Source organism: Aethalodelphis obliquidens, unplaced genomic scaffold (assembly GCF_003676395.1).
Source record: "Aethalodelphis obliquidens isolate GAN/ISIS:26980383/991018 unplaced genomic scaffold, ASM367639v1 scaffold2, whole genome shotgun sequence".
NCBI lineage: Eukaryota > Metazoa > Chordata > Mammalia > Artiodactyla > Delphinidae > Aethalodelphis > Aethalodelphis obliquidens.
Genome location: NW_020837946.1, coordinates 69,001,904 through 69,029,017, shown reverse-complemented (window position 1 = coordinate 69,029,017; position 27,114 = coordinate 69,001,904). Strand labels below are relative to the sequence as shown.

The window sequence follows — 27,114 nt, the reverse complement described above, 5'->3', positions numbered from 1 at the left end:
CATTATAATATATCTTGGTTTAAATATATTTTGTTTAGAAGTGACCCTATTTATCTAATCAGTCAGGGGAAAAGATCTAAAAATGTATAACTTACCATGTGGAATGCAGTAAAATAAATATTACATCAATTTAAAAGCCCATCTTATGCTTTACGTAATTACAGAAAAAATGAAAGGACAGCACTTATCAGTATTTCATTACACGTGAAGTAAGCGTTCTTTCTCTTATCAATGATTGCAATAAAACTAAACTAACATAATCCCATTAACTTCAAAAAAGTTGCTGATTGTTCCGTTTCAGGAACTGGATGATTCTATTTAACTGGGTTTTAACTTGTTGTTATAGCACTATCTGAACAGGTAGGAAAATTCACACCAAACACCACTTAGTAAGGGTCATCTACTAACCTGGCAGGAAATTTGTCTTCTGTATGGATGAGTAAACACATGCAATACATTTACGTTATCATTGGCTCATCTGCTGATTCATTTCCTATGACTGTCAGGAAAAACTCATTCAAGATCACCAGCTTTTAAAAACATACATTGACAAGTTTTCTTTCCATGCTTGTTTTGAACTCTATAGCAATTATAATTCATCTTTATTATATTTATGTAAGATTCAAGTTGATTTAAGAATATCATTATTTCTCTAAGTGGCTTTTATAGATTATCAAAATTCTAATATTCCACCTATATTTTGAGCATTTGCCACCTAACTTTTACCAAAGAGCCAGTATGTTTGCAAAGGAAGATGTACTTTAAATTGTGTTTTAACACCAAGATCCAGGAATTTACTTTTGCTAAATTGCCATTTGAGGCAGGAAATTTATTAAAAGATATTAGCAAATTCTCCCTATTTAATTTCACTCTAGGTACATCTTTTCATAGATTTAAGAAAATAATAAAATTCAGCTACCCTCAAAATAGTTGCATGTACTTTTTTAATAATCATTTTCCCCTTTTCTTTTTCATGCTTACTACTATATCCTTGGGTAACAAAAATTAAAAAGAGAAACTGAGACCAATTTTCTAAGTCTCTTTTCCAGGAATCTAAAATGATGTCAAATGAGTAAGACATCAATATCCCTCATGTATATTAGATATTTGTTGTACTAATACGCTTAAGAAGAGTTAAGAGCTATCGTGCTCAAAATTTAATTCTTGAACCAAATGCATGACGTTTACTGTTACTTATCTAGTCATGTACCACTAATTCATTCCGAAGTAAACATTTACTGGGTGCCTACTAAATGCCAGGCACTCCCAAGAACACAGTCCTTGTTTTCAAGGACTTCAGAGGCTAGGGCACTGCACTACTGCCATTGAAAATATCTGGCTAGTGGACAGCTCAATATCTTTCATATTTTTTTGAGTCAAGTCCAGGAACCTTGATGGGTGCCCCCAAGTTTAAAAGAGAGGCACAGAGTGAATATGGAAAAATTAGAGCTGGATTCATTGTGAGGATAGCATCCAAAGAAAAAGAGCTGGCTGAGTGCTGAATATTCAGCCTGATTCTTGCCTTATCACATCCTCTGACATAGGGATGGAAGAATGTATCCACATAAGCAACGAAAAGAGAATTTTCTCTTCTCTGCCACCAGAAGGAGAGAATTGGGCTGGTATCAAGAAGCCAGGAGCCAATTTCCTTTATAAAAAAAAAAAAATGTTTGGGTTTTGTTTGTTTGTTGTTTTTGGCTCTCTTTGAAAAGCAAAATCAATTAAATGCAACAACGAAAATGGTATTTAAAATATGCACAGTCTTTGAATAACATTGTGCCCATCCTCTACGACAAATATTAATCAAAGATCTTAAAGTTATACTATACCATACAAATGGTCAAAAAATAAAATCAAATAGGGCTTAAATAATAACATTCTATTGGAACTACACCATGTGGCAAATTTCATTCTCACATTGATTTTGACAGCTGAGTTATTCTTGGAGAGAAAAGGTCTGTCACTGCATGTGTTTGAAATCGACAAAGTATTCCTTTACCTATAGTATGTAACCCCAGAAAAATACACCATTCCAGCTGGAGAAATATTAACAGATATTACCTCGAAATAGTAAGGAAACACTTTTTATATATCAGGCCAATGTGCACTGCCAAAAATATTGCCACTTTGAGAGAAGCAGTACATCTCTCTGAGAATGAGAAACAGAAAAACAAAAAAGCCTCCCATAGTATAATTAGAATATTTAAACTTTAAAAGTGCCACTAATTATGCTTTACTAGGGCATAATAATATTTCTAAGAAGGAACTTAATGTCACGTCCATGATCCTTATGGCCCATCATGTAACCTCTGAAGGTGGACAAAGGGCATGTGGAATAGGGTCCGTTTGATGTCAACCTCAGAAGGTAAAACGTAATCCCAAACACTGCAATGCTTTCAGTGATTCAATATGTGTTTAATAGTTCACAGTTTACATAAACCTGTTTTTGAATTGATTTCCACTTCAGCCTATATCATGCACCTGAGGGAAAGGAATTTCAGAATTTTATAATTTCAGAATTTTGCTACCCACTATGCAATTTTATACCCACTAGTCTTTGTTCCTAAACACTGACCATCCAGAGCTTCAATGAGTGCCCTTTAAAAATGTGTTTGTCTTCAAATGTATTTGCCTTTGAAAATGTATTTGCTTTTTAAAAGTAGGCTGCATTCAGATTTATCATGTCTTTCATGCCACATTGAAGACTGAAAATCAGTAAATAGTTACATTTGCTAACAGCTCTAAACTGACAAAATTCCCGGCACATAGAGAATATCCATTAAATATTTATTAAATGAATGAATATTGTTGAAAAGCCCTTACTTAGACAAACAAAAATTAGGATGAGGTTCAGAAGCTTAAAGCAACCATAAAGATGTTAAATATTAGCTAGAGTATATTTTGAGTTCTAGCATCAACAGCATTTAATAAAAATGTTAAATATTAAATTTAACAGTTGTATAACAAGCATAGAAAAAACAAATACAATCTACAGAAATATGCACATGGCAAGAACTTAATAAACACTGACTAAATTGAACAGAAAATTAATTAACCCTTTTTAATTAACATTAAAGTTATGACTGACATTTGGTGAATTGTGTTTCCTCAAACCAACTTGTTCTAAGAGATTCAGTGGTGTTACTAAGAGAAAAGGGCATTTAAATAAAAGAGGTGATACATTCCAATTGGGAAAGCTTTTAGGGCAGATGGCCATCTTTATGTAAACTGTTTTGCCCCTTTAGGCCTATTGTAGATGTAAATTTCTAGAATCCTTCTGACAATGCAGGATAATCTAAAGTACACAATATTTTCTCCATGTTTTCTACAACTCAATCACAGAACGAATGAAGAATGAAGTAATTTGTTCTTAATTTGCCATTTTGCTGCTGCCTCTTAGCTGGTCACATTGCAAAACATTGTTTTTTGTTTGTGCTAATTTGTTAAGTTTAATTATAAAATATTTCAAACATATAGCCAAATATTAGAAAGTTGTGTAACAGACATCCAAGGACCCATCATCCATTCTTAAAAGATGTTAACATTTTACCTCAGTAATAATAATGGAAGTGCACATTCAAAGAACAGAAAGAAGAGATTTGAAATCGATCAGACGGACAAAAGTTGGGGAGTCTGATAACAGGAAGTCTTGTTAAAGTGTGGGGATTGGGAAGAGGCACTCTTATTTATTGCTGGCGGGATATTCAACTGATATGAGGAACAATTTGGGAAATACCTAGTAAATTTCTCATTTAGTGATGAAAATATTTTGCAAACTCAATTAAAGAGGTGTTCATACAAATTGAAATTCTTTTAACTATATGTGTAAATTCTAGCTCTTATTTTAAGAAGGACTCATTATATGCCATTAACTACAGTCATACTCATCTTATTGATAGTATTTTTTATTTATAATGTATTTTAATTTTTAAAAATTAGGGGTTGGAAATAAATGTACAAAATTGAGTACATAATTTGAAAGCAGTCAGATTAATTGAAACAGATCACATAAATAACATAGATTACATGATTCTATGGAACGTGGCATATGCCAGACCAATAAGCTATGTGCTGGATCAAAATTAGAGAGCTTGATTCTAAGACTTTTGTAAGTTGTACTTTTAAAGAAAGTGAATGGCAAAGTTCCAAAACTACTTCAACTGTAGAAAAGAATTGCTTTAATTGCATAAATACATTAGGGAGGGTATGAACAGCCCCCATGCTTTCCACTATATGGTGTCTTATTTCACACTTTTTAAGGTTTACACAACAGTTAGGCAGTACCTGAATCATTTCCCATGGTGCCTGAATCACTGCCCATGTTGCTGTTATGTCCAAGACTTTCATCTAAGCAGCTGACACTTCCTTCTGCCAAACTTGTGTCTGATTCTGCAAAGGAAAACATTTTAAAATATTTTAAAAATATTTCTGAGAATAAACGTATTTTAACTGCACACCTCTACAGCACACAGTACATACAGTTCAATGCAAGTGGAGAAGGCACACCCAGACGACTACGAATAAAAGGTAAGAGTTTCTGGCAAGCGACGTTTAAAAACTCCACCATGGATGAGCAGCTGTCGGGGACTGAATCAAATACATATATCTACCTACTTAGAGCACCATTCATCCAATATGAGAGGTCATGCAAATTTGTAAGGGTTTATGACTTTTGTCGTCCCCCTATGTGTACATTTTGTCCAAAAAAAGAAGATCTAGGCCTGATAATGTCATTTAAACAAAAGTACTATATAGAAACCATTGAGTCATTTTCATGTAAAATGGTAGAGAATTAATAAATTATAGAAAAAAATTAATGAATTAATGAAGTACATGGTTCTACTGATAGGTTATGAAAACAGCAGTTCAGTGATACACATAAAATCTCACAAAGAATTTACTCAGGAAGAATATCATGAAAGCCTGGCATTGCAGTGGCACTAGGAGCTTACGTGAAGTTGGAAATAATTTTTTTTCTTTACTGTACGTAAACTAAGCTTCCATCAAAGAATTACAATTAATATGAGGGTCAAGGGTACGTCTTTCACCTATTAATCCTGATTTTTTCTTTTCAGTACTCAGTATCAATTCCTTTTGAAAACCTTCCTTCCGTCAAGGGAAAACTTCCCTCCTTACAGTTTATTTCCAAGGATTTATGCAATCCCACCCGCAAGGATCAGAACTATTGCTAAACTGGTAAAAATAAATGAAGGATGGTTACAGATGTTGGTTTTGGAATTAGAAAGACTTGTGAAATTTTCTGTTGGCAATGCTGTGAGCCTAACTTCCTTCCCCTTATTTAAAATGGGGCCAGTAGAGGCACAGGCTATTATAAAATAGCTTATTACAAAATAAGCTACAGGATGTATTGTACAACACAGGGAATAGAGCCAATAGTTTACAATAACTATAAACAGTATAACCTTTAAAAATTGTGTACTCCTGTAACCTATATAAATATTGTGCATCAACTATACTTCAATAAAATAACTATAAATGAATAAAAGAAAAACTAAAATGGAGCTAGCACAATTTATCTCACAGGATTTGACAGCCATGGAGTAATATTAGGTACAACAAGCTCTTTGCAGTTTAATTACTGGTGATTGGAAAATGAAATTAAATTCAAGTAGTTGGTGGATTACTAGGGCAAGATGTCATTTAAAAATCTCTTGGGAATTCCCTGGCTGTCCAGTGGTTAGGACTCCGTGCTTTCACTGCTGGGGCCTGGGTTCAGTCCCTGGTTGGGGAACTAAGATCCTGCAAGCCATGCGGTACAGCTTAAATAAATAAATATATATATATATAAAATATCTTTACAATTAATAATATTTCATAATATTTATATGTGTTAGATAATTATTATTTTATGCTAAAGCTTCAAAATGCACTAAATAAATTAAAGAAGGCTTAAGCTTAAATAAATAAAAGAAGGCTTAAGCTCTGTAAAACTAGTCTGAGTGTCATATATTTAAACTGGAAATAGAAACGGGTGAAAAACAGACAGATAGTATGTTATCAATAAAATGTCTCTGGAAAGGGACAACATACAACTCCTTAAAACTACAAGTATCTTCTTTTTCTTTAACTGGTTATTTCATTTTTTAAGTCAGGTATGTTGAGGTATAATTTCCACACTGTAAAATAATCACTCTTTTTAGGTGGATAGTTTGATGAGTTGACAAATGTATAGTTTTGTAACCACCATCACCATCAAGATTTTCCCGTCACCTCAAAATCCCCTCAAGCCCCTTTGTTGTCACTGCCCTCCTGCGGTCCCCTGGCAATCACTGACTTGGTTTCTGTTCCTAGAGTTTTGCCTTTTCCAGAATATCATATTAATGAATTCAGGCAATATGTAGCCTTTCTGTTTGGCTTTGTTAACTTAGCATAAGACATTCAAGATGCATCCACATTGCTGTTTATATCAGTAATTTGTTCCTTTTTATTGCCGACTACTATTCCATTGAGCATCTGTGACGTGTGTCTGTGACATCTCCCTTCCAACTTGGATAAGCCCATTTAGCTTGGGAAATATAATGGAATTACAGCCAATGCCAATTAAATATGTAAGATAGCTTTCTTAAAAGTTAAAAGAAAGCTTATAAGAAATTTGTAAAAAAAAATTGTCAATGGACTTACATACTGTTTAAATATATTAGCACAACACAAATATACTCATGTGAAAATACTGTGCTTACCAGTTGTCGTAGATTAGCTTTGAAACTCAGATTTGAGGAATCCCTTATGATCACACGGGAAAGCCTGTATATCTCACTGAGAGATTTTAAATATGGCACGTTGCAATTCCCAGAGGTATGCCTTGTTAGGAACTCAGAGGCGAGTGTGGGATAGAACTGTCAAGTAGGAGAGCATTTTGGGCAGATGTACTGATGAAAAGAGAATATGAGTTGTAAGGAAAAGGCAAGGTGTAAAATGAGATGGGGAAAATGTCACTGCAAGGATAATTCTAGATCTAGAAAGAGAGACCAAGATTTTTAAGGCAAAAAAAGTGAATTTTGACATGCTTTTCACTTGTTTTAAATGTGGTATTGAGAACTGAAGACAATGCCAAAAACACTGAAAAACACTAACAAATATTATCTAAAACTGAACACTATATCTTTAAGTTTTCCACTAAGTATAATCCACATGGAAATTACACTTGATTTTCATTTCATTTTCTAATCACTAGCAGTTAAACCACTATCTTAGAACTCCTCCGTGTATATGTAAAGTCAGGATTTTCCCCAAGCTTTGTTCCAACATACATAAGGTTTGGGAGAGCTGCTTAATGCAATGTGCGTGAATAATTTATGAATATTAAAGAAAGTTACTACCAAAATAGGGTATTATTAATTAAGTTTATTATCTGGATTATTCTGATTTAGCAGACAAATCTGCAATGTGTCAGAGGACACTGAGCTCAGTGCTTCCACAGATGTAATGCAAGTGATATTTTAAGCTCTCAACATCCTATGTGGTAGATACCTATTATCACCTCAGTTTCATAGGTGAGAAACCAAGTCTCAGAGAGGTTAAATGATTTATCCAGATCACACAGCTAGAATGGAGCAGAGCTGGGAGTCTCATTCTGAATCCAAGTCTACCATTCCACTGTTTTTTTTTTTCTAAGCAACTTAATAAAGTTTATTTTCAAAGTAACAAATGAAAACTTTTCATGGTTAAGATGAGCAACTCCAGTTTTTCTCTTCCTGTGACTTCTGAGGTTTGTTTTTTTAAATAGATGTTTATTGGAGTATAATTGCTTCACAATACTGTGTTAGTTTATGTTGCACAATAAGGCGAATCAGCCATATGCGTACACGTGTCCCCATATCCCCTCCCTCTTGAGCCTCCCTCCCACCCTCCCCATTCCACCCCTCTAGGTCATCACAAAAGCACCAAACCAATCTCCCTGTGCTGTGCTGCTGCTTCCCACCAGCCAACTATTTTACATTCGGTACTGTATATATGTCGATGCTACTCTCACTTTGCCCCAGCTTCACCCTCCCACCCCACGTCATCAAGTCCATTCTCTATGCCTACCTCTTTATTCCTGCCCTGCGACTAGAGGCCAAGAGGCACATGAAACGATGCTCAACATCACTAATCATTAGAGAAATGCAAATCAAAACTACAATGAGGTATCACCTCATGCCAGTTAGAATGGCCATTATCAAAAAATCTGGAAACAATAAATGCTGGAAAGGATGTGGTGAAAAGGGAACCCTCCTGCACTGTTGGTGGGAATGTAAGTTGATACAACCACTATGGAAAACAGTATGGAGTTTCCTTAAAAAACTAAAAATAGAACTACCATACGACCCAGCAATCCCACTACTGGGCGTATACCCTGAGAAAACCATAATTCAAAAAGAGTCACGTACCACAATGTTCATTGCAGCACTATTTACAATAGCCAGGACATGGAAGCAACCTAAGTGTCCATCAACAGATGAATGGATAAAGAAGATGTGGCACATATATATGATGGAATATTACTCGGCCATAAAAAGAAATGAAATTCCAGTGCTTTTTGCCCAATGCATAGCATGGCTGATGATCATTGTAAAGCTTTGTAAACAAGAAAACAGTACTGTATCCATAGTGTTAAGTGAAATGAAAGGGTTTTTTTTTTAAGTTTTCACTGTAATGTCAAGCTTTCTATCAATCTTGAAGTAGCTTATCTTTCCAGGAAAAAAGTTAGAGATTATTTTATTTTGCTAACTAACATCTCTGATTTCACCCACAAACTTTCATTTACTTTACTTTTAAACATCCACACTGTTTTTTTATAATTTTTATTTTATATTGGAGTATAGTTGATTAAACATCTGCACTAAGTTTTAAACATTTTCTGCACACAAATAAAAGAAGAGCATTTCTATCCTTCTTAAAAATTAAAATTAATTGCAATAATTCGGCTAGAGATCATTATGAAAATGAAAGTGAACATATAGAGGTCTATTTCTTTGTCATTTTAAGGGTATATAAGTCTCCAGTTTCTCAACACAAAAATAATTTTGTTTCCTTGGCAGCAAATTCTTATTCATTTGATATTTTTTTGATTTCATAGAAATAGAAGTACTAAAGGAAATAACTCTAATAATTAAAGAAAATATATTCTCTCCCATAACATTGAGAATACCTTTCCCAGAGATTTTCTTCCTGCATTCACCTAAAGAAATCATGTTACACACACACACACACACACACACACACACACACACACACACACACCAAAAAGCCAGATCAAAAATGTGTTATGTGGGGCTTCCCTGGTGGCGCAGTGGTTGAGGGTCCACCTGTCGATGCGCGGGGCGCGGGTTCGTGCCCCGGTCCGGGAGGATCCCACGTGCCACGGAGCGGCTAGGCCTGCATGTTCGGAGCCTGTGCTCCGCAGCGGGAGAGGCCGCAACAGTGAGAGGCCCGCGTACCGCAAAAAAAAAAAAAAAAAAAAAAATGTGTTATGTGATGACAAAATTAAACCAACCTATTGAGTTTATAAGCCAAGAATTCCTACAATTGATTATATAGGATTATCATGTTTCATTCTTTGTATCAATATTTTTCACAGTATCGATCTGGACTTATGTCCTAATGAATAGTCATGTGTCTATGATTTTAAAATAGATCAGATAAATAGTCAATTGGAGACTGGGTGTTCCCATGAAAAGAACATGTGCTGTGGAGTCAAACAGATCAGTCTCCAGATCTGAGCTCAGCCACTGCTGACACGTGACTTAATCTTTAAAATTTTTAAAAATATCGATAGCAGTTTCTACTTTCTCCTTTATCTTGAGAATGATTCTGTTAGATCAAGGAAATAAATCTTTAAGAGAAACAAATCTTAAATTCTCATGAAGTTGCTATTTAAATGAGCTTTGAATATTAGAGTTAGATTATATAATAAGTTTAGTTAACTTTTAGATAGGTGTCATTTCCTCTAGGAAAAATATCAAAGCTAGCTATGAAACAGGTTAGAAAACACTGGTGATTCCTGTTAAAGAAAAGCTGTTATTCCTATCAAAATCTATTGGAATGAAGAAAAACAATTCTCATCCAGTTAAAAGATAGGATTTCTAGAATAATTTTGTAAACAACACAATACAGAACAGCTTTGCTTACAATAATAGTGTCTAAGACCAGTCCATAAGCCATGGAAAAAAACTGCCTCATTTTATAATCACATCTTGAATAGCTTACTAATATGGAAGAAATATTAACTTGAATCTGAGAAATTTTATATTTAACATCTTCTGGAACTTTAAATACTTTAAAATATTTTTAAACCATTTAGAAGCCAAAGAAAATTGAAATTAAAAAATTTCAATTGAAAAAAACCTCTTCCTTGAAAGCCTTTTTAGATCTATTCTAATGTAAAGTATGCCCTCTGCTGGAGAAATGCTATTATAACAATTAGTTGATAAGTATACTGTTTATTCAGCCCAAGAACTGAGTGAGTTTCACTAGATAAGATATAGATTGGTTCTTCTACCCCTACCAGGTAGTGTCCCTCCTATTTTCAGCCTAAGATGCATGTCTAACTCCACAAAAGATTTCTCCTCTTACCCCTCGCCTCAGGCTCTCAGTCCCTTTGCTGGAAAATCGTTTTGCATTACATTAGGAAGGGGGCCAAGCCTCTGTGCTACTGAGAAAGAGGAAGGGCACCAACAGATCCATTCTCCTGAGAGGTAGTGCTTACAGGGTCTGCAAATAGTCTACTTTCACTTACTAGATAATGGTATATTTATTCTAGTTCTGACCTCGTGACGCACATCAGCTTCACTCCTTCAATTATCCCCACCTTCCCTCCAGTTGCATAATCTCCACAGTCTGGAACAGCAAAGACCACCCCTAAAGCTTCAAACACATGTGCATGTATGGGCACATACACAGACTCATGAGCTTCTTAAGTGTGCTTACTGTCATACTAATAATACCTAATTCCTTTCCTTTTGAAATAATCTTTTTTGAGAGGAGATAGAGGACTTTTATTTTCAGCTCTATGTATATGGATTTGTGTGTGTGCGCGCACACACACACACACGCTAACATTTTGGTCTGTCAGACTCTGCTCTCTGTGCTGGGGAACATGTGTTCCCACAGAATGGAGAGAAGCCACCTCCACCCACCTTGCATATTCTCTCCTGGATCCAAGCTTCTAGGAAATGAGTTCCCCAAAGAGAAAAAAAAAAAAATCTCCTAGAGCCAGAGGCCCACGTCGCTATCCATGGAGCTCCTGTGCTCCTGTTTATAGAATTCACACTGCTGAAATGTTTCAGCCAGAATTAAATTGGAATTGTGTATATTGATGTTGGCTGAAATGTATCATCCATGCCCTTTAGCCTTTGGACTTGGGTCTCAAAGGGAAAGATGATGATTCAAGTACAGGGTTGTGGGGATAACCATACCCACTAGAGTGACCCATTCATTCATTGCTAGTCAGCAGCAGAGGCAAAAAGTCCAAGAGCAGAGTCAGTTAAGAGTGATAAGCCTGATGACCACATGGGAAGTAAGTCTTGGCAATCCAAGGTGGCAAGATAGAAGATCATGAACTGGAAACCTCTTTGGCTGGCAGGCACCCTTAAGGAAGAGCTATTCAAGTTAAGTAGACCTGAGGAAAGTATGGGGAGAGATTTGTTTAAAGGTATCCTGGTAAATATTCAATAGCAGCTCTTGGGGAGAAAAAAGCGACAATTTTAAAGTGTTTGCCAATATTGCTGGTATTCATATTCCCACCATGGCTGATTTCAAGCTACCAGCATGACATCACCAAGTGGAACTGGGAAGACACTTGCACACTGGGCTCCTGCAAGCTGGAAGGAGCCCATTCCAGCACCCTGATGGATACATCCCTCTAACTAAGGACTTTCCCACAAACGCCATCTGAAATAATCACACATGCTTTGGGCTAATATTCCATAATTGTCCAAACAACGAATGATAAACATTTAAGTATTGTTTTGCCTTAGGACAAGGCTTTGTAAAAATCATAGTAAGAGAAACCCACTAATTCTCATTGATCCTAGAAGCCTTATCTCCAGCCACCCTCCTCCATAAATGTTCCCCTCTAATCCAACTGTTTCCCTACCCACACTTTTTATAAAACTTTGCTATGTTTATTACAGCTGGATTTTGATGTGTTTATTATAGCTGGATGAATTTTTTATAGATTTTCTTTCCTAGAATTTTAGTTTTGCAGCAAAATTGAGTGGAAGGTAGAGAGATTACCCATATCCCCCCACTCCCACATAGGGATAGCCTCCTCCATTATCAATATCCCCTCAACACACACACACACACACACACACACACACACACACACACACACATACAACACATTTTGAACTTCCCTATACCTGCACTTTTGCTCATGGTGTCCGTGTAACGGGAAGTGTTGGCTACCACTTCTGTTTACAGGTCCAACACAGGACCTTCAAGGTGCAGATGAACTGCCTCACATTCCTCCTCTCTGGTAAGCTTTCTCTAAGTCTTCCTTCTTTCACCAAGCTTCTCCCCTCATCCTTTAATACCTTCTCTTTTGCTAGAGATAGATTACTGTCTCTCTTTGAGGACATGAAACTTGTTTTCTTGAACGGGATTATAAACTCTCTGAGGGTGAGGACAATATCCCAGTGCTTGGTTTTCTCAATAATATGACCTGACCAACTCATTCTTAGCTTCTAGTTCTCATTCATATGCCAAAATAGAGAAGGTAAGGTCTAATGATCAAATTAAAACCACTGCTTTTGTTAAAACTCTGCTAAAAAAGCTTTAGGCTTGTAGTCATAAAAAGATGTCATGAAAATAAATCCAACATGTATTAGCTGTGCAGTAAAGAGGTTTCTCTCCATCAAAATACTTACATTCTCACTCCTGAGATATGAACAGTCACCCTCCTAGACCTATTATGCAATTGGAGGTCATATAACTAACCTAGACGGCTCTTGGTGGGTTTCATATAAAATACAAACCTATATTATCCTTTAACAAACACCAATATCAGCATCTGTAACAGCATCTCTTCCCCCCTCTCCCTCTCTCTCTCTCTCTCTCTCTCTCTCTCTCTTTCTCAGCTCATAATAATATTTGCCTTTTGGATTGCTGTAGTAGTATTTCTACTTCCCAATAATTAATGTAACTAAATTTAGAAAAAATATAGATGTAAAGGAGGGCTATCTTAATTCAGAGCAATCCTGTAACAGTATGGGTGATCTCCCACAGTATTATTGCAGACCACTACATCAATTATCTTTCCCACTAAGCTCTCAAGGTCTATGTGGTATGTATTTCTAGAGATTCTAAAAATCTCTAAATTTCTAGAGGTTAGTATTATAGAACATTATTCTGGTCCTCAAGTGCAAGGATAAATTTTGTGGCATTTTTACAGAGATTACTATAGACCAAATCTAAGATTGGACTTCGGTCTATAAAAAGGGAAAACAAAACAACAACAAAAAAAGTGCACTAACAGATTGGGCCAGAAAGAAGGAGGCTGTTTTATAAAGGTCAATTTTTAAACCCCTCCTACAGAAGATGATCTATGCAAAATATATCCACAATATATTCCAAAGCATAATGTCACCGGATAAACCTAAGGAGTGGAACATATGGGGGAATATGAAAAAGAAGGTACTAAAGTCTGAAAACAAGCAGGTTGGTAAGCTCATTAGCTTGGGTGGAATTTTAAAATCTTCACGTGAACGAATATATAAATCAAAATATACACATGCACTCACAGTCATGCGCACTGTGTATTCACACATGGCACACTCACCCTGTACGTTATAATCGTCCACCCTGGAACAGTGACATTCCATTCTCTTTATAAATGTCAAAGCGCCCTCTGCTGGCCAACCTGCGGTACTTGCATTTTCTAGTTTCATAACAGGGAGATCAACAAAGGATGATAAAAGAAATTTGGGGGATTTTCTGTGGAACTCTGCATAAAAGTAAGTTCATTCCAAATACAGTAAATTTTATTATTTCGTTTTGCTTTATTTTTTATTTTATATATGTCATTAATTCCTAAAATAGTATATTAAAAAAGTCAATGTAAAATAACCACTCACTTATTTTAACAAAGCAACAGTAGCAGACAATTAAAAATGATTGCATAACCAATTTTACTGTAAGCCTATAGGATTAACATAAACCAGATAACTGTGTATTTTCTATAATTAAAATATTTTTAATAGAAGAAAATGAATGTGGGCATTGTGCCCCTCTGATGTTTTCTAGGGAAGTGTGGTCTAGAGAAACACCAAAATTTTCCAATAATTTCTTGTTAGAAAATGACCAGTGACCTCAGAAAGCAGAATTATTACATCCAGCAGTAAAATTCTATGAATAGTCTGAGAACTATTCAAATATCCTTTATAAATGGTTGTATTCGTGTGGAAAAAGCAAATTTTAAAAAATGGGGTATATCTTAATTATTAACCACTTTTTAATGGGAAGAAGTTGAAAGGAGAAAGGAAGAAGAAATACCAGCCTCCGATGTGGAGGCATGACAAAATCCCTGTCCAGAACTGTCCACTAGGGAATTCTCATCTATCACCCCAGGCTGAAGGAGAGATTAAATTTGGTGATTAAATCACTGATTTAATCACTGAAGGAGTGATTAAAATTGGTTTCAGGGTGGGCCACTATTACTAATACTAGTGTGTCTTACCTGTCAGGTGTGTTAAGGAGTAAAAAAGGCTAAAAACAATATATAAAGAATCTTTGCATTAAAACTATAAATAATTAACATTTGTATCCACAAAGACTATTATGCACTGAAAAACAATATTTTAGAAACTGATGTGGAAATAAAAATTAGAGAAGTCTTAATTTAAAATCAGAAATAATTCAAGTCACATTTTTTTGCCTCTGAAAATTCATATTTATAGAATGTGTGTAGCTTAAGTAATAAGTTTCTTTCAATGCTACCTTGGTAACTGTATTTGAAATCTAAACGCAATGTACCGAAATTCAAAATAAAGATTATATATTGTAAATATCATTAAGATACACAAAAAAATTATGCAAATAAATATTACAGATTATTGAATATTACCTTATTTATTTTGATGGTTAATCCTGTAAAAGAATGTCAACGTAGGCAAAATCCTTCTACAGTTAATTTTGCAACAAAAACTTCAGTCCAAAGAACTACAATAACTTCTTTGGGTTAATGATACTTTACAAGTCATTTACATCAGTAATTCTTAGTTCTGAAGAGCAGCAAGAAAAGAAATGAATACCTGGAATGATCCTCAACATCTATCAGAAGAAGAGGCAAAGGCCTAAAGCAGAAGCACTCCATTTTCATAAATCAGATACCCTTTCTTACTGCTCTGGAAAGGACCAGAATGCATTGGACGAACCTGTTCCCAAATCCACATGAGAAGTCCAGACACCACAAGAACCTTACAGACTAGAAGACTGTTAAAGTCTGTGAATTGGATGGAGTCCTCAGATTACTGTACAGTTTGTTGTACTCTCACGTGTTCTCAGACTAGCACACATTTTAATAGTCTGTACTTTTCTTTCACAGCACTTACTGTGCAGCTATATAGTGACTACCGTTTGACATGCCCATCATTTGAAAGCTCCATGGGAGCAGAAGCCACATCTGGTTTGCTCCACCACAATATTTACAGTGCTGAACACTGAACAGTGCATGCCTGGCACATGATAGGAGTTTAATAAGATTCGTTAAATGAAAGAAGTGAAAGGAAGGGAGGGAGGGGACCCGAAGAGGGAAAAACAAACCCCTTTCTGTCCCTTAAAGCCATTATTAAGATCCAGATTTTTTTCACTTGATGCAGCTTTAAGTTTTATATTAAATAGTAAGAAAACGGATTTTTTAAAAAAGGTTTTGTCTTTAATTTTGTCCTTGTTGAGACTCAGAATGCTCCACAGATAAATAAACTACAGGCTGACAAGATGCATTAGGTTGGCAACCTTGGATGAAAAACCTTCATTTGAGATGCAGGATCAATTCCCAGCCTCAGTTCTGGCTTCAATTCTTTCCAGTGCGAATTTAGAAAATAGCCAGTAACCCACAGAGATGTCAGGTAGCCTACCAAGGAAGTTTATTAAAACGTGAAAAACCCACATTCAGGTAGTGGTTTTGGCATTCCTGCGCAATCATGATTTCTGAAAGAAAGCGCAGCTGCTCAAATGAAAAAAAAAAAAAAAAGGTCCTCTAGAATTCAGGGTTAAAAGCTTTGCTATTCTGCACAGTAAACCTTGCTACTTAAAGTGTAGTCCAAGACCAGCAGCAGCAGCATCACCTGGGAGCAAGTGAGAAAGGCAGAATCTCAGACTCCATACAGAAGCTACAGAATCAAAACCTGCATATCAGTGAGACCTCCACTTCCAGGGGACACATAAGCACACTAACGCTTCAGAAGTATTCCGCTAAAAGAACACCTTAAACAAGGCTAAATAGCAGGCAAACCATAAAAGATCTTGACACTATTTTATGGCAAAAGATTGCTATCCTATATATTTAGCTAGTTCACATAAGCCAGCAAGAAGAATATAAAATACCCTAATAGAAAAATAGGCAATTAGCAACAACAAAAAGAATGAACTTGTAAAAACATTTTTCGTTAGAAAATAATTCAAATTCAAGTAGTAAAATACCAAATTGGCAAAGTTTAAAAATAATATTACCCACTCTTATAGAATAGACTTCAGGGCAGTAAGTACTCTCCTGTACTGTTAGAGCACATGTAATTTGGTACAAGTTCCTGGAGTGAAATATAACATTAAGTATCAAATGTCTTAAAACTGTAGAAATCATTGATCCAGAAATTTCGATTATGTGATATGTTTTTAAGAATTAAACTGGGTGGGGTAGGAATGGATTGGGAGTTTGGGGTTAGCAGATGCAAACTAATGTATAGAGGATGAATAAACAACAAGGTCCTACTGTGTAGCACAAAGAACTATAGTCAATATCCTGTTATAAACCATAATGTGAAGAAGCATGTATATATATAACTGAATTACTTTGCTGTACAGCAGAAATTAACACAACATTGTACATCAACTATACTTCAATAAAATAAATTTTAAAAATTAAAAATAAATATAAAAAGAATTAAACTGAGACATAAATATGAAGACAGTTATGCAGCATTATTCATGATGTAGAAATTTGGAAACATCCTACATGTTCAACAGTTGGTTAATTCATCATAAAGCATCCAATGGATAGAATTATTATTCAATTGTTAAAAACCATGCTGTAGAAGAACATCTAATGAATTCAGGAGAAATGCCATTATATATAAACATCCAGGTATGTAAACACAACGGGATACCCAAATGTGAAGAGTAATATATCTTACTGTAAAAGTGTGCACGACTTTTCCTTTGTAGGTTTCTATGTTTTCCAAATCTCCTGCAATGCAGCTATATTACTTTTCTGAGACGAAAATAGTATACTTTGTAATAGTGTGATGGAGTCAGCTCATACAGCACAAGAACAATTGTTAAAGTTTCTAGAATTTCATGAGCCAGTTGTTAATGTTAAGCGCAGGTAATTTTAAAAATTAAATTATATGGACTTACTAAAAAAATTATATTAAAACAAAGGTAAGGAATACTTAAAACTCATCAATTTCTAATCATTTTACTAGATTTTACAATCATCAATGATGTTGAGGCTATTTAAGCCTATTGTTTCCATATAATGGAAATGGCGAATAGTGGTGCGCTACTGCACATCTCTTCCTGACTTAGTGTTTGGTGACATTATGTGGGCACTTGAAAGTAGCCTTAGTGGGAGTATTTACACCATGAAGATTGGCATATGCTACAAATCAGGGCTTTTTTCTTTTCCTCCGAGAGCCACTTGGTAAACATTTACCAGCACACCAGACTTCAACCTGACTATTTCTAGTGAAAAATGAATGTGGCCATTTGGGGGACAGAGGGAAGGAGAGAAGGATTCTCCTATTATGAGCAAATTAGGGAGGGGAAATAATTAAATTAGTTTGATTCTTCCAGGGCTGTTTCATATCTAAAAGGCGGACATGGTGGATCTAGTACCCACACCAATTAGTTACTGAAATTCAAACCAACTCCTGTTTAGCACTCATTCATCTTCTTTTCTAAAGCCTTGGTTTTGATCTCTATAACCCAGTTGAACCTCTCTGTGACACGCCAGTCTGTAAAAAGGGGAAAACGTAATGGCCTCATTTAATTCTCAGAAATTTGAATGAGTCAAACTAATTCATGGGGACTACCCTGGTGGTCCAGTGAGTAAGACTCCATGCTCTCAATGCAGGGGCCTGGGTTCGATCTCTGGTCGGGGAACTAGATCCCGCATGCTGCAACTAAGAGTTCACATGTTGCAACTAAGAAGCCCACATGCCACAACTAAGAAGTCGCATGCCACAACTAAAAGATCCCACGTGCTGTAACGAAGATCCCGCGTGCCACAGCTAAGACCCGGTACAGCCAAAATAGATAAATAAATAAATAAATCTTTTTTTAAAAAAAACCCACTAATTCATGTATTTGAAAGTACTTCGAAAATCATGAAATGCAGGACTTGCTTATGATATTTACCACATGACAAGGACCGTGGATATCTTATAAAATAAAATTAGAACCCAGTGTGCTCATGTTCGTAACATATTAATATTGCATTAGTTTTAAAACATTTTTAGACACAAAGAGCAATTATTTTCATTTAATCTCCTCCAGAAATATTATTTTAACATAAATATTCACAAAACCCCAAAGCCCCAAATTTCTCCCTCTGTTTAATAAATCCTAATGTCATCAATGCAGCAACTGATTTTTCCAGAAGTAGTTAATTAGTGGATGTAAAAGTATGTGTGTGTCCCAAGTACCTGAAGCTACAGAAGAATCTGCAAAAGACGATTCCAATGAATTATTCTCTATGTCCCAGGCCTCCAGACTGGGCTGATCTGTGGCTAAAAGGAGGGGCTCCTTGACCTCAGGACCATCTTCTGGTGATAGATTCTCAGACTCTGTGAATAAAAGTATTAGAATATAAACAATAGTGCCATGCAAGTTTTTATACAATATACATAACTGTCATTGTTATTTTGAAAACAGAATAGGGGTTCCTAATAGAGATTAACCTGAATATACTTAAATACTTTGAAATTCTAAACAGAATGTAAATTGTATTGCAATGCAAGTTTTTATACAATATAAAGAACTGTTATTTTTATTTTGAAAACCAAGTGGGGTCCCTAGTAGAGATCTGCCTAAATATACTACAATACTTCGACATTTTGTAAGGCTTGGAACATGTTTTTATGTTGTGACAAAGTATTTTTATTTTTTTATATGAACACAGTGAGTAAGTCTTTTGTGATGACTAAATTTTATCTAAAAAGCCAATATAATAAGTATTATGCTAATCATAAGTGTGACGATTTCCTATCTGACCATCAACTTTAGGAAGTAAGCCCCTTGTTCAGTGATACAAAGTCACATGTAAGGCTGCATTAATGAAAATGCAAACTTGGTGGTAGTTTTTCTTCAGCTTGTGCTCTAGCCTTTTTGTTCTCTCACTGCGTGTTCTACACGAGATGTACATATGCTTTAATGTCAGCCTACATTCATGTATTCTGAATTTCTGGAGATTTTTTTTAGAAATTTAATGAAATATTCTGAATCCTTCCTTTTTCCTTCCCACCATTTCTTCCACCTAACCTTTTTTTTTCTTCAGCCAACATGTATTGAGTGTTTTCTTAAGACTTTTGAAAGAAAGTTACAAAGAAAGGCAAGAGTTTCTGCCCTTCTGAAGTACAATGTGTCAGAGACTGATGCCATAAAGAAAATTTCTTAAAGTATCATTTTCGATTAACCCATCTTAAAGAATAAAGAGAAAATGTGTGCTGTGTATGGAGAATTTCCTGAAGAAAACTGTTCTGACTTTGGAGTTTGTCTTTAGACAAGATGATTTTATAATATTTGTAGGTACATATTAAGTATGTTTGGGGTTTATAATAATAATAGACAATTTATTTTGTGCTTTACAAATGTTAAATCTTTTAACCCTCAAAATAATCCTGGGTAATCAGTAATATTATTTCACAGAGGAGTAAACTGAGGCACAGAGAGGGCAAGTACCCGGTGAAAGTCACACATCCAGGGACATGAAGGAGCCAGGACTCATAAGTGTCAGGATCCAGAGCCCAGGCCCCTGTGTTAGTCAGCATGGGCCAACATGATAAAGTACCATAGATTGAGTGACTTAAGTCACAGAAAAGTATTTTCTCACAGTTCTAGAAATAGGAAGTCCACGGTCAATGTGCCAGCAGGTTGGTGTCTGGTGAGAGCATGTTCCTGAGGTTGCAGAATGTCACCTTCTCACTGTGAACTCACATGGTGGGGAGAGAGAAAGAGACAGAGATCTCTCTTCCTCTTCGTATAAGGCCTCAGTCCTATCAGATTGGGACCCAACCTCTGGATCTCATTTAACCTTAATTACCTCCTAAAGACCTAGCTCCAGATACAGTCACATTGGGGGTTAAGGCTTCAATATATGAATTTGGTGGCAGGGGGGCTCGATTCCATCCACAGCAGCTCCTACCACAGCTAACTTTGAATAATGACAGCTAACTTTGTTCTGGGCATCAAGACCTGCTAGAAAAATGGTTAGATTCCCTTAATAATATGTACAGGTTAGCAAACAATATTTAAATTCCTGACTCCCTTGATTGGATTTTCAGTGGAGGACATGAGAAGTAAGCCCTACTTATTTGGAATGAGTTGGTCAGAAGCACCCTGACTGCTGGTAGGGGTAGTGAGAGTGTAAGGGTGCTGAGTCCCAGAAGGGGATTGCATCTTCCATCCAACCTTCAAAAGAAGCTTAGAAATCCCTTTCTACTGGGCTCCCTGTCTTTGTAAGAGCCCACATATCTGGGGTAACAGCCATCATCACCCACTTTGGTTGAAAGAAGGAAAAGCCCCAAATGTAAGAGGATCCTGTCAGGGGACCAGGGAGGGCGAAAAGGATGATGGATAATTGGTGCCACTTTTTTCTTTTCAGGAGGGCTTTATTCCTTTTATAAAGTGTTTGGCCTTGGCCAGCCGACATTATGTGCACAGGCTAGGAGAGTTTGGATAAACTAGTCCCCAAGCCATTCTGAAACAGACATGTAAAGACTTAATCATAATACGAAGTTATGGCATATTATAAGGAAAGTAAAGAGGAAGGCATGTGAACATTAGATGAGGTATATGATGAGGTGTGTTATTATACAGGTATTATGTGTATATATACTTTACCTAGGATTGCTATCGTTCAAAGCATTAGAATTTGAAAAATCGCATTAGCGTCCAACAAGGCACCTTGTAAAGTGGAACTTAAAAATATCTTAGAAAGAAATATGTTGTATGTAACTTGTTGCTCCGCTCCCCCCCAACAAAAAAAAGACAGAAATATGGCGAGACGTTGTCTATGTCAGGAGAAGCTAGAAGACACTTAGAGTTGATCTTTTAGACTTTTTCCTAAACTAGTACACAACTGTAAAATGGGTAAGTACCCTCTACTTTGGGGGATGGATGTAACAAGGTCTTTTGTGATCTGCAAGGCTGCTCTTTCTAATATCCCTCCATACACTGAGGCCAAAATTTCCCAGGGAACAAAAAAATTGAGACTGCAGTCATTTCCCTTTGAAGTTCAAGTCCTAGGGTGTTTGTCATGGATGGAAATGGTCGCACAAGGTCTTGAAAGGGAACTCATCATGAGAAGGTGTGATCTGCACTGGGGTCCAGCTCATCCTTGAGGTATGTAGGAGAAATCTGGCCCCATTATTGTATGTAAGTTTGGCCTGAAGTCCCTTTAGAATTAGCAAACTGGCATTAGAGTTACATTGTGGGAATAATAGCTGGGCCATAATATATAAACGCAAAAGAACCCATAATCTTGATGTTGCAAGCAAGTGGCACCACTGAGCCCATTCCAGAGAACTGAAGCAAAATCAAGGTGCTTCTACTGAGAGGGATTTTTTTTTAAATACAGTTACACTTTGCTGTGGAAATAGAAACAATGACAGTAGAAACTGGGGGACCTGCTAGTGGACAGATCATGGAATTACTGCTTGGCTTTTGAAAGCTGGATTAACCACATTTGGCTGAATAAATCCCCCTCAAATCCCTAGATAATCTCAAAAAGGGGAGCCTCTTGAGCTTTTCACTTTGTGGCCATCCCAAACATATGACACCATACCGCATTTGCTTTGGGCTGAAGCAAGAAGACCTTCCCTAAACATGGATTACACTTCACTCCCCATGATTCATTTACACACAGGTCCATTAATACTATTTCGTAATTCTTCTGGGCTTTTCAATATTTCATAGTAAAAATATTTGTGTGTGTTTATGTTTGTCTCTCTCGCTATATATACATATACACACACATACGTACACACTGTTGTGTGTATGTATATATATACACTAGATATATATACACACCGATATATATGTGTATATATATATTGTGTGTATTTCTAACCACTGAGCAAAATTAAGCTATTTCATAAATAATACAGCATAAAATCATAATATGCTGTTTACTCTACTAATTTAGTAACTATCTGTTTTTCTTTTGCATGAGTAACTTAGAAAAATGTTCGCTGTGTTTTTTATTCCATTAGGAAGTGTAGTTTATGGGAATGGGGACTTTGTATCTCTCATTTAAATCCATATCCCCAGCACCTAGAACAGTGTCTGGTACTCATTACATGTTGATTGAATGACTGACTGAATAAAAGAAGTGAAGTAAGCTTGAAATGATTATAATCATTTAAATTATATATAATTGTGAATAAATTATACCAATTATAAGTTGGTAATCATTCATTACCAATTAAACTTCAATTTGTCTTACATATGATATTTTTTAAAGCACAGGAAATATACTCTGTAAAGAAAAATAAGATGGCAGATTATATTAGATTTACAAATGGTATATGTGAAAGAGCTCTAAAATGTTATTTCTATTATTATAATTGAATACTTTTAAAAACTCACAGAAAGGAACACTGTGATATGTTAGCAATTACAGACCTTTTATCAAATGTTTAATAAATTCCTTAAAAATTTATATAAATGTCCAGAAGACTATGCAGCAGTTGTAATAATCACTAAAATATTTTCTTCCAATTTATTTGTCTAGGCAATGTTAAAATTATCTTGATAAAAATCTCAGACAATCACTTTGTTTCCAAAATAAGATGGGAAATGGAAAACATGTTGGACAAGGAGTCAGCTGCCAATATTCCAGCCCAGCTTGCTGAGTGCTGTGGTCTTTGGAAGGTTCATCTTTTCCCAAGCAGCAGTTTCCTCATTTGTAAAACAAAGAAAACATACCTCTCAAAATCGCTTGAAATTTTGATTCTAAATACCCTAGTATTTGGCACTGTGTCTACAGGTTTCATTAAACTCTCAGTCACTAGGCGAAACGCAAAAACCCTTCCTTTGCGGAATTAGCAATACCTGCATTGCTTTCATAGCAATCGGTGCCTGTTAACTCCTGGGCAAGCGCATCGTTTCCTGTTTCCCTCAGCACAGTCACAAACGTAGAAAACCAGTTTTCTTTCTGCACGATCCTTTTCAGTAGCTCTCTTACCCCTGCTTCATTTCCATTATTTTCTGCAGCAGAAACCTGTTTTAAGAGAAAAGTAGAATTAAAGAAGTCCAACTATCTTATGAATAAATTTAAACAGGAACTAGCCTTTAGAAAAATTGCACAATTAAGCATATGTATAAAGGTTCATATTCAAATACTAAAGAAAACAGCAATACCACTTACAGAAATTTTGGATTCTAGGGGGAAAAAAATCCCTGGGCCAATCCCCCTTTTAAATATACACTATTTTTTTAAGCTATTGAGATATTCAAAGCTGACACTTAGGAAACATGTTTTACCTCCGCCATTCTGAATAAGGGGTGCAAAAGAAGGCGTCTTTAATTTCTAGCCATGTTATGTCTATTTGCATCAATTTCTTTCTGTATATCTAGGGCTTGCTATATCTTTTCAACTCATGGAGTCTATAAACAGGAAATCAAACATTTCTTATCCGACCTCTCTTTCTTCACTATTACCACTATGGAATAAGTAATTACTATCAAACATTTATATTCTTTAATATTTGTATTATTTATTACTGCTATAATATAATTTTTTAAAAATTTGTGTTTACTTAACATTATAAGACATTTATTTCTATATTCCTTTTTTTAAGTATTGGGCAGAAGCATTTCTATATCCATTCATTACTATTTTTAACCTTCATTTAATTTCTCCTTTACATTAATCTAGTAAATCTTTTTAAATGTGAATCATTTGTGTAATCCTTATTACAGTGCATCTCCCCAGTTCTTAATACAGCACCAAACATTTGGAGAAAAGATCACATTTAGACCAGAAAGAAATTAGGCAGGACACCATCAACTTGCTGGGCCATTAGTCAAGCCACTTCCTCTCCAGACCTCAGTTTCTACATGTGTAAAATGAAGCAACTGAAATAAAATTACAGCATTTGTCCATCCTAGCTGCATGTTAGAATCACCTGAGGAGCTTTAGAAAATACTGATGTCTGAAATCTACCCCCAGAGATTCTGATTTGTCCATGGGGGGAAACCAGAAACTTTTTTCAAAAGCACCTCTTGATTCTAATCAGCAGCTTAGGTAAGAAGTACTAACTTACATACTCTCAGAGGTCTTTCTCAACATTTGCCCATCTTCTACATGTATAATATGGACTATTCAGCTAGATTAATTGTTTCCTACAAATTTGTGTATTTTCTAGTCCTATAAATATATCCAATAACCATTTAATTTCAGGAATTCACATTTTTGGAACAATGTCTGGTACAAATTCAGTGTTTATTATTATGATGACTGGGAAAAGCATCTATCTTTACAAGCATTTCACCAGCAGACACTACTTCGTACAAGATTATACCACATGATTTCTACCCAAAGAATATGTTCGTTTCATCAGCTAATAGATAATGTTATTATACATGTTTTGCATATATCAACCCAACAACTCTGAAGAAGATACCAATATTAACCCATTTTACAGATCAGAAATCCAAGGCTCAGAGAAGCCCAGTTACCTCCCTAAGGCCACAAAGCTAGTAAATGGCAGAGGTAGAATTAGATCCCAGGCATTGGCTTCAGAGGCTGAATACTGCCTTACTGAGCTGTAATTATAGCTGGTAATTGTCTCCAATTTTAAGTTCATTTTCTGACAAGAAGTGGTTAAAATGACTACTTGACTTAGTAAAATTTAGGCGATTTCAGTCCATCTCCCCCACAGCATTTCTAAGCAGATTCTTGCTCCTTTCCTACTTTTCTTTAATTTTGTTAATTTTCTAATGGAAATTCTTTGTCTTCTCTGATGTTTGTAACATCTCTATTTATTACCTGCTAATTTAAGCAGCAGTCTCTAAAGATGCTAAATGAGACTGGTTTGAGCACCTTACTTTAACTCAACCATTTCCATTTTTAATTATCTCAGCCTTTTATCAGCTTTAAACTCATTCCACAGAAGTAGTAATCAGAAAGCATTTCTCTAAAATGAACAAGTGAAGCACTGTAATAAAGACTTATACTTAAAAACCTAAGCATATTATATCCACTAAATTTTCTTTGACAATTAACCAGTTAGTCGATATTTACTGTAGAATTGTATTTGTCAAGCTTGCTTTGTCCTTACTGAGTTCAGGCATTTGAGAATCATTATGCCATTATTTCCTGCAAGTATTTTTATTATTTGAATGTGGAACTACATATATAATACCCGTGCAATTTTAGCAGGGTCATCAAGATTCTGAATTTTTAAGAAATCTTCCTAGTTCCTTCCTGCTAGAAAGTACATCAATTCCCTTTAAAGCAATCACACAATGTTTTTTACTTAAATTTGTTCTCCTATATATAAGATCGCAATAGGGCTTCCCTGGTGGCGCAGTGGTTGAGAGTCTGCCTGCCCATGCAGGGGACGCGGGTTCGTGCCCCGGTCCGGGAAGATCCCATATGCCGCGGAGCGGCTGGGCCCGTGAGCCATGGCCGCTGAGCCTGCGCGTCCGGAGCCTGTGCTCCGCGACGGGAGAGGCCACAACAGTGAGAGGCCCGTGTACCTCAAAAAAAAAAAAAAAAAAAAAATCCCAATATATACACTTGATTACTGAAATTCTTGGGAAATGAATATTTAGACTTGAGCCTGAAACAGGACATATAATGATTCCCACTCATGTTCCTTCCCCACTGAATGTATTCTCTGAATATGAAGTTAAAAATGTCTATGGATACATTGTTAACTAATTTATAGAGTGTAAAATAAATATGAGTTTGTGGGTAATACAGTTCAATGCTTTCATATCCTGAATTCTTTTTTTTTTTTTTTTTTTTTTGCGGTACGCGGGCGTCTCACTGCTGTGGCCTCTCGCGTTGCGGAGCACAGGCTCCGGACGCGCAGGCTCAGCGGCCATGGCTCACGGGCTCAGCCGCTCCGCGGCATGTAGGATCTTCATGGACTGGGGAACGAACCCATGTCCCCTGCATTGGCAGGCGGACTCTCAACCACTGCGCCACCAGGGAAGCTCCCTGAATTCTTTGATCTATGTTTTTTCTAACAGAAATCAGTAGAGAAACCAAAGATATTTCGTTTAAGCACTGGCTTGCCAACACAATTGTAAAGTTAGATAAAAATGCTTTCTTCCCCCTCAGAACAACCGTAGATAGCTATTTAAATATAATGGTGACCTTTTAATATAGCAGAGCTCAACCCTCAGTACCAGTAAATCAGGAAGCAAAACTCTTACGTTAAAAACAAAGAATTTTTAAAGAACAAGTTCCCTCCAAAAGTTAATGTCTTTCTGAATGACTATGTATTGTCACAATGACATAACTAATTTCTTATTTGTACTTTTTGTTGCTAATAAAATTCTTACCCATCCTAATTTACCTGACATTACAATGAGCTAGAAGAAGATTAACTCTAATACTCAACTTCATGTAGATGGAACTGGAGGGTTTCTAGTTGGACTGGTGATATTATCTGCTGTTCTACTGTGTAAATGAAAGGTACAGAGTGTCTTCTAGGACTA

At 35.9% G+C, this 27,114-nt stretch overlaps 1 protein-coding gene across 2 annotated transcripts in view; it reads right to left on the bottom strand.

Annotated features, from left to right (window-relative positions):
* Positions 1 to 27,114, bottom strand: part of IFIH1 (interferon induced with helicase C domain 1) — a 56,158-nt gene that overhangs the window by 24,540 nt on the left and 4,504 nt on the right. Inside the window, exons 2-5 of one of the 2 annotated variants that reach the window (XM_027129756.1) lie at positions 23,494 to 23,662; positions 18,867 to 19,007; positions 13,784 to 13,882; positions 4,285 to 4,389 (exon numbers count right to left, since the gene is read on the bottom strand). In XM_027129756.1, coding sequence (XP_026985557.1) covers positions 4,285 to 4,389; positions 13,784 to 13,882; positions 18,867 to 19,007; positions 23,494 to 23,662 — 514 coding nt within the window. The remainder of the gene's footprint in view (positions 1 to 4,284; positions 4,390 to 13,783; positions 13,883 to 18,866; positions 19,008 to 23,493; positions 23,663 to 27,114) is intronic. The other variant, XM_027129762.1, reaches the window with a different exon arrangement.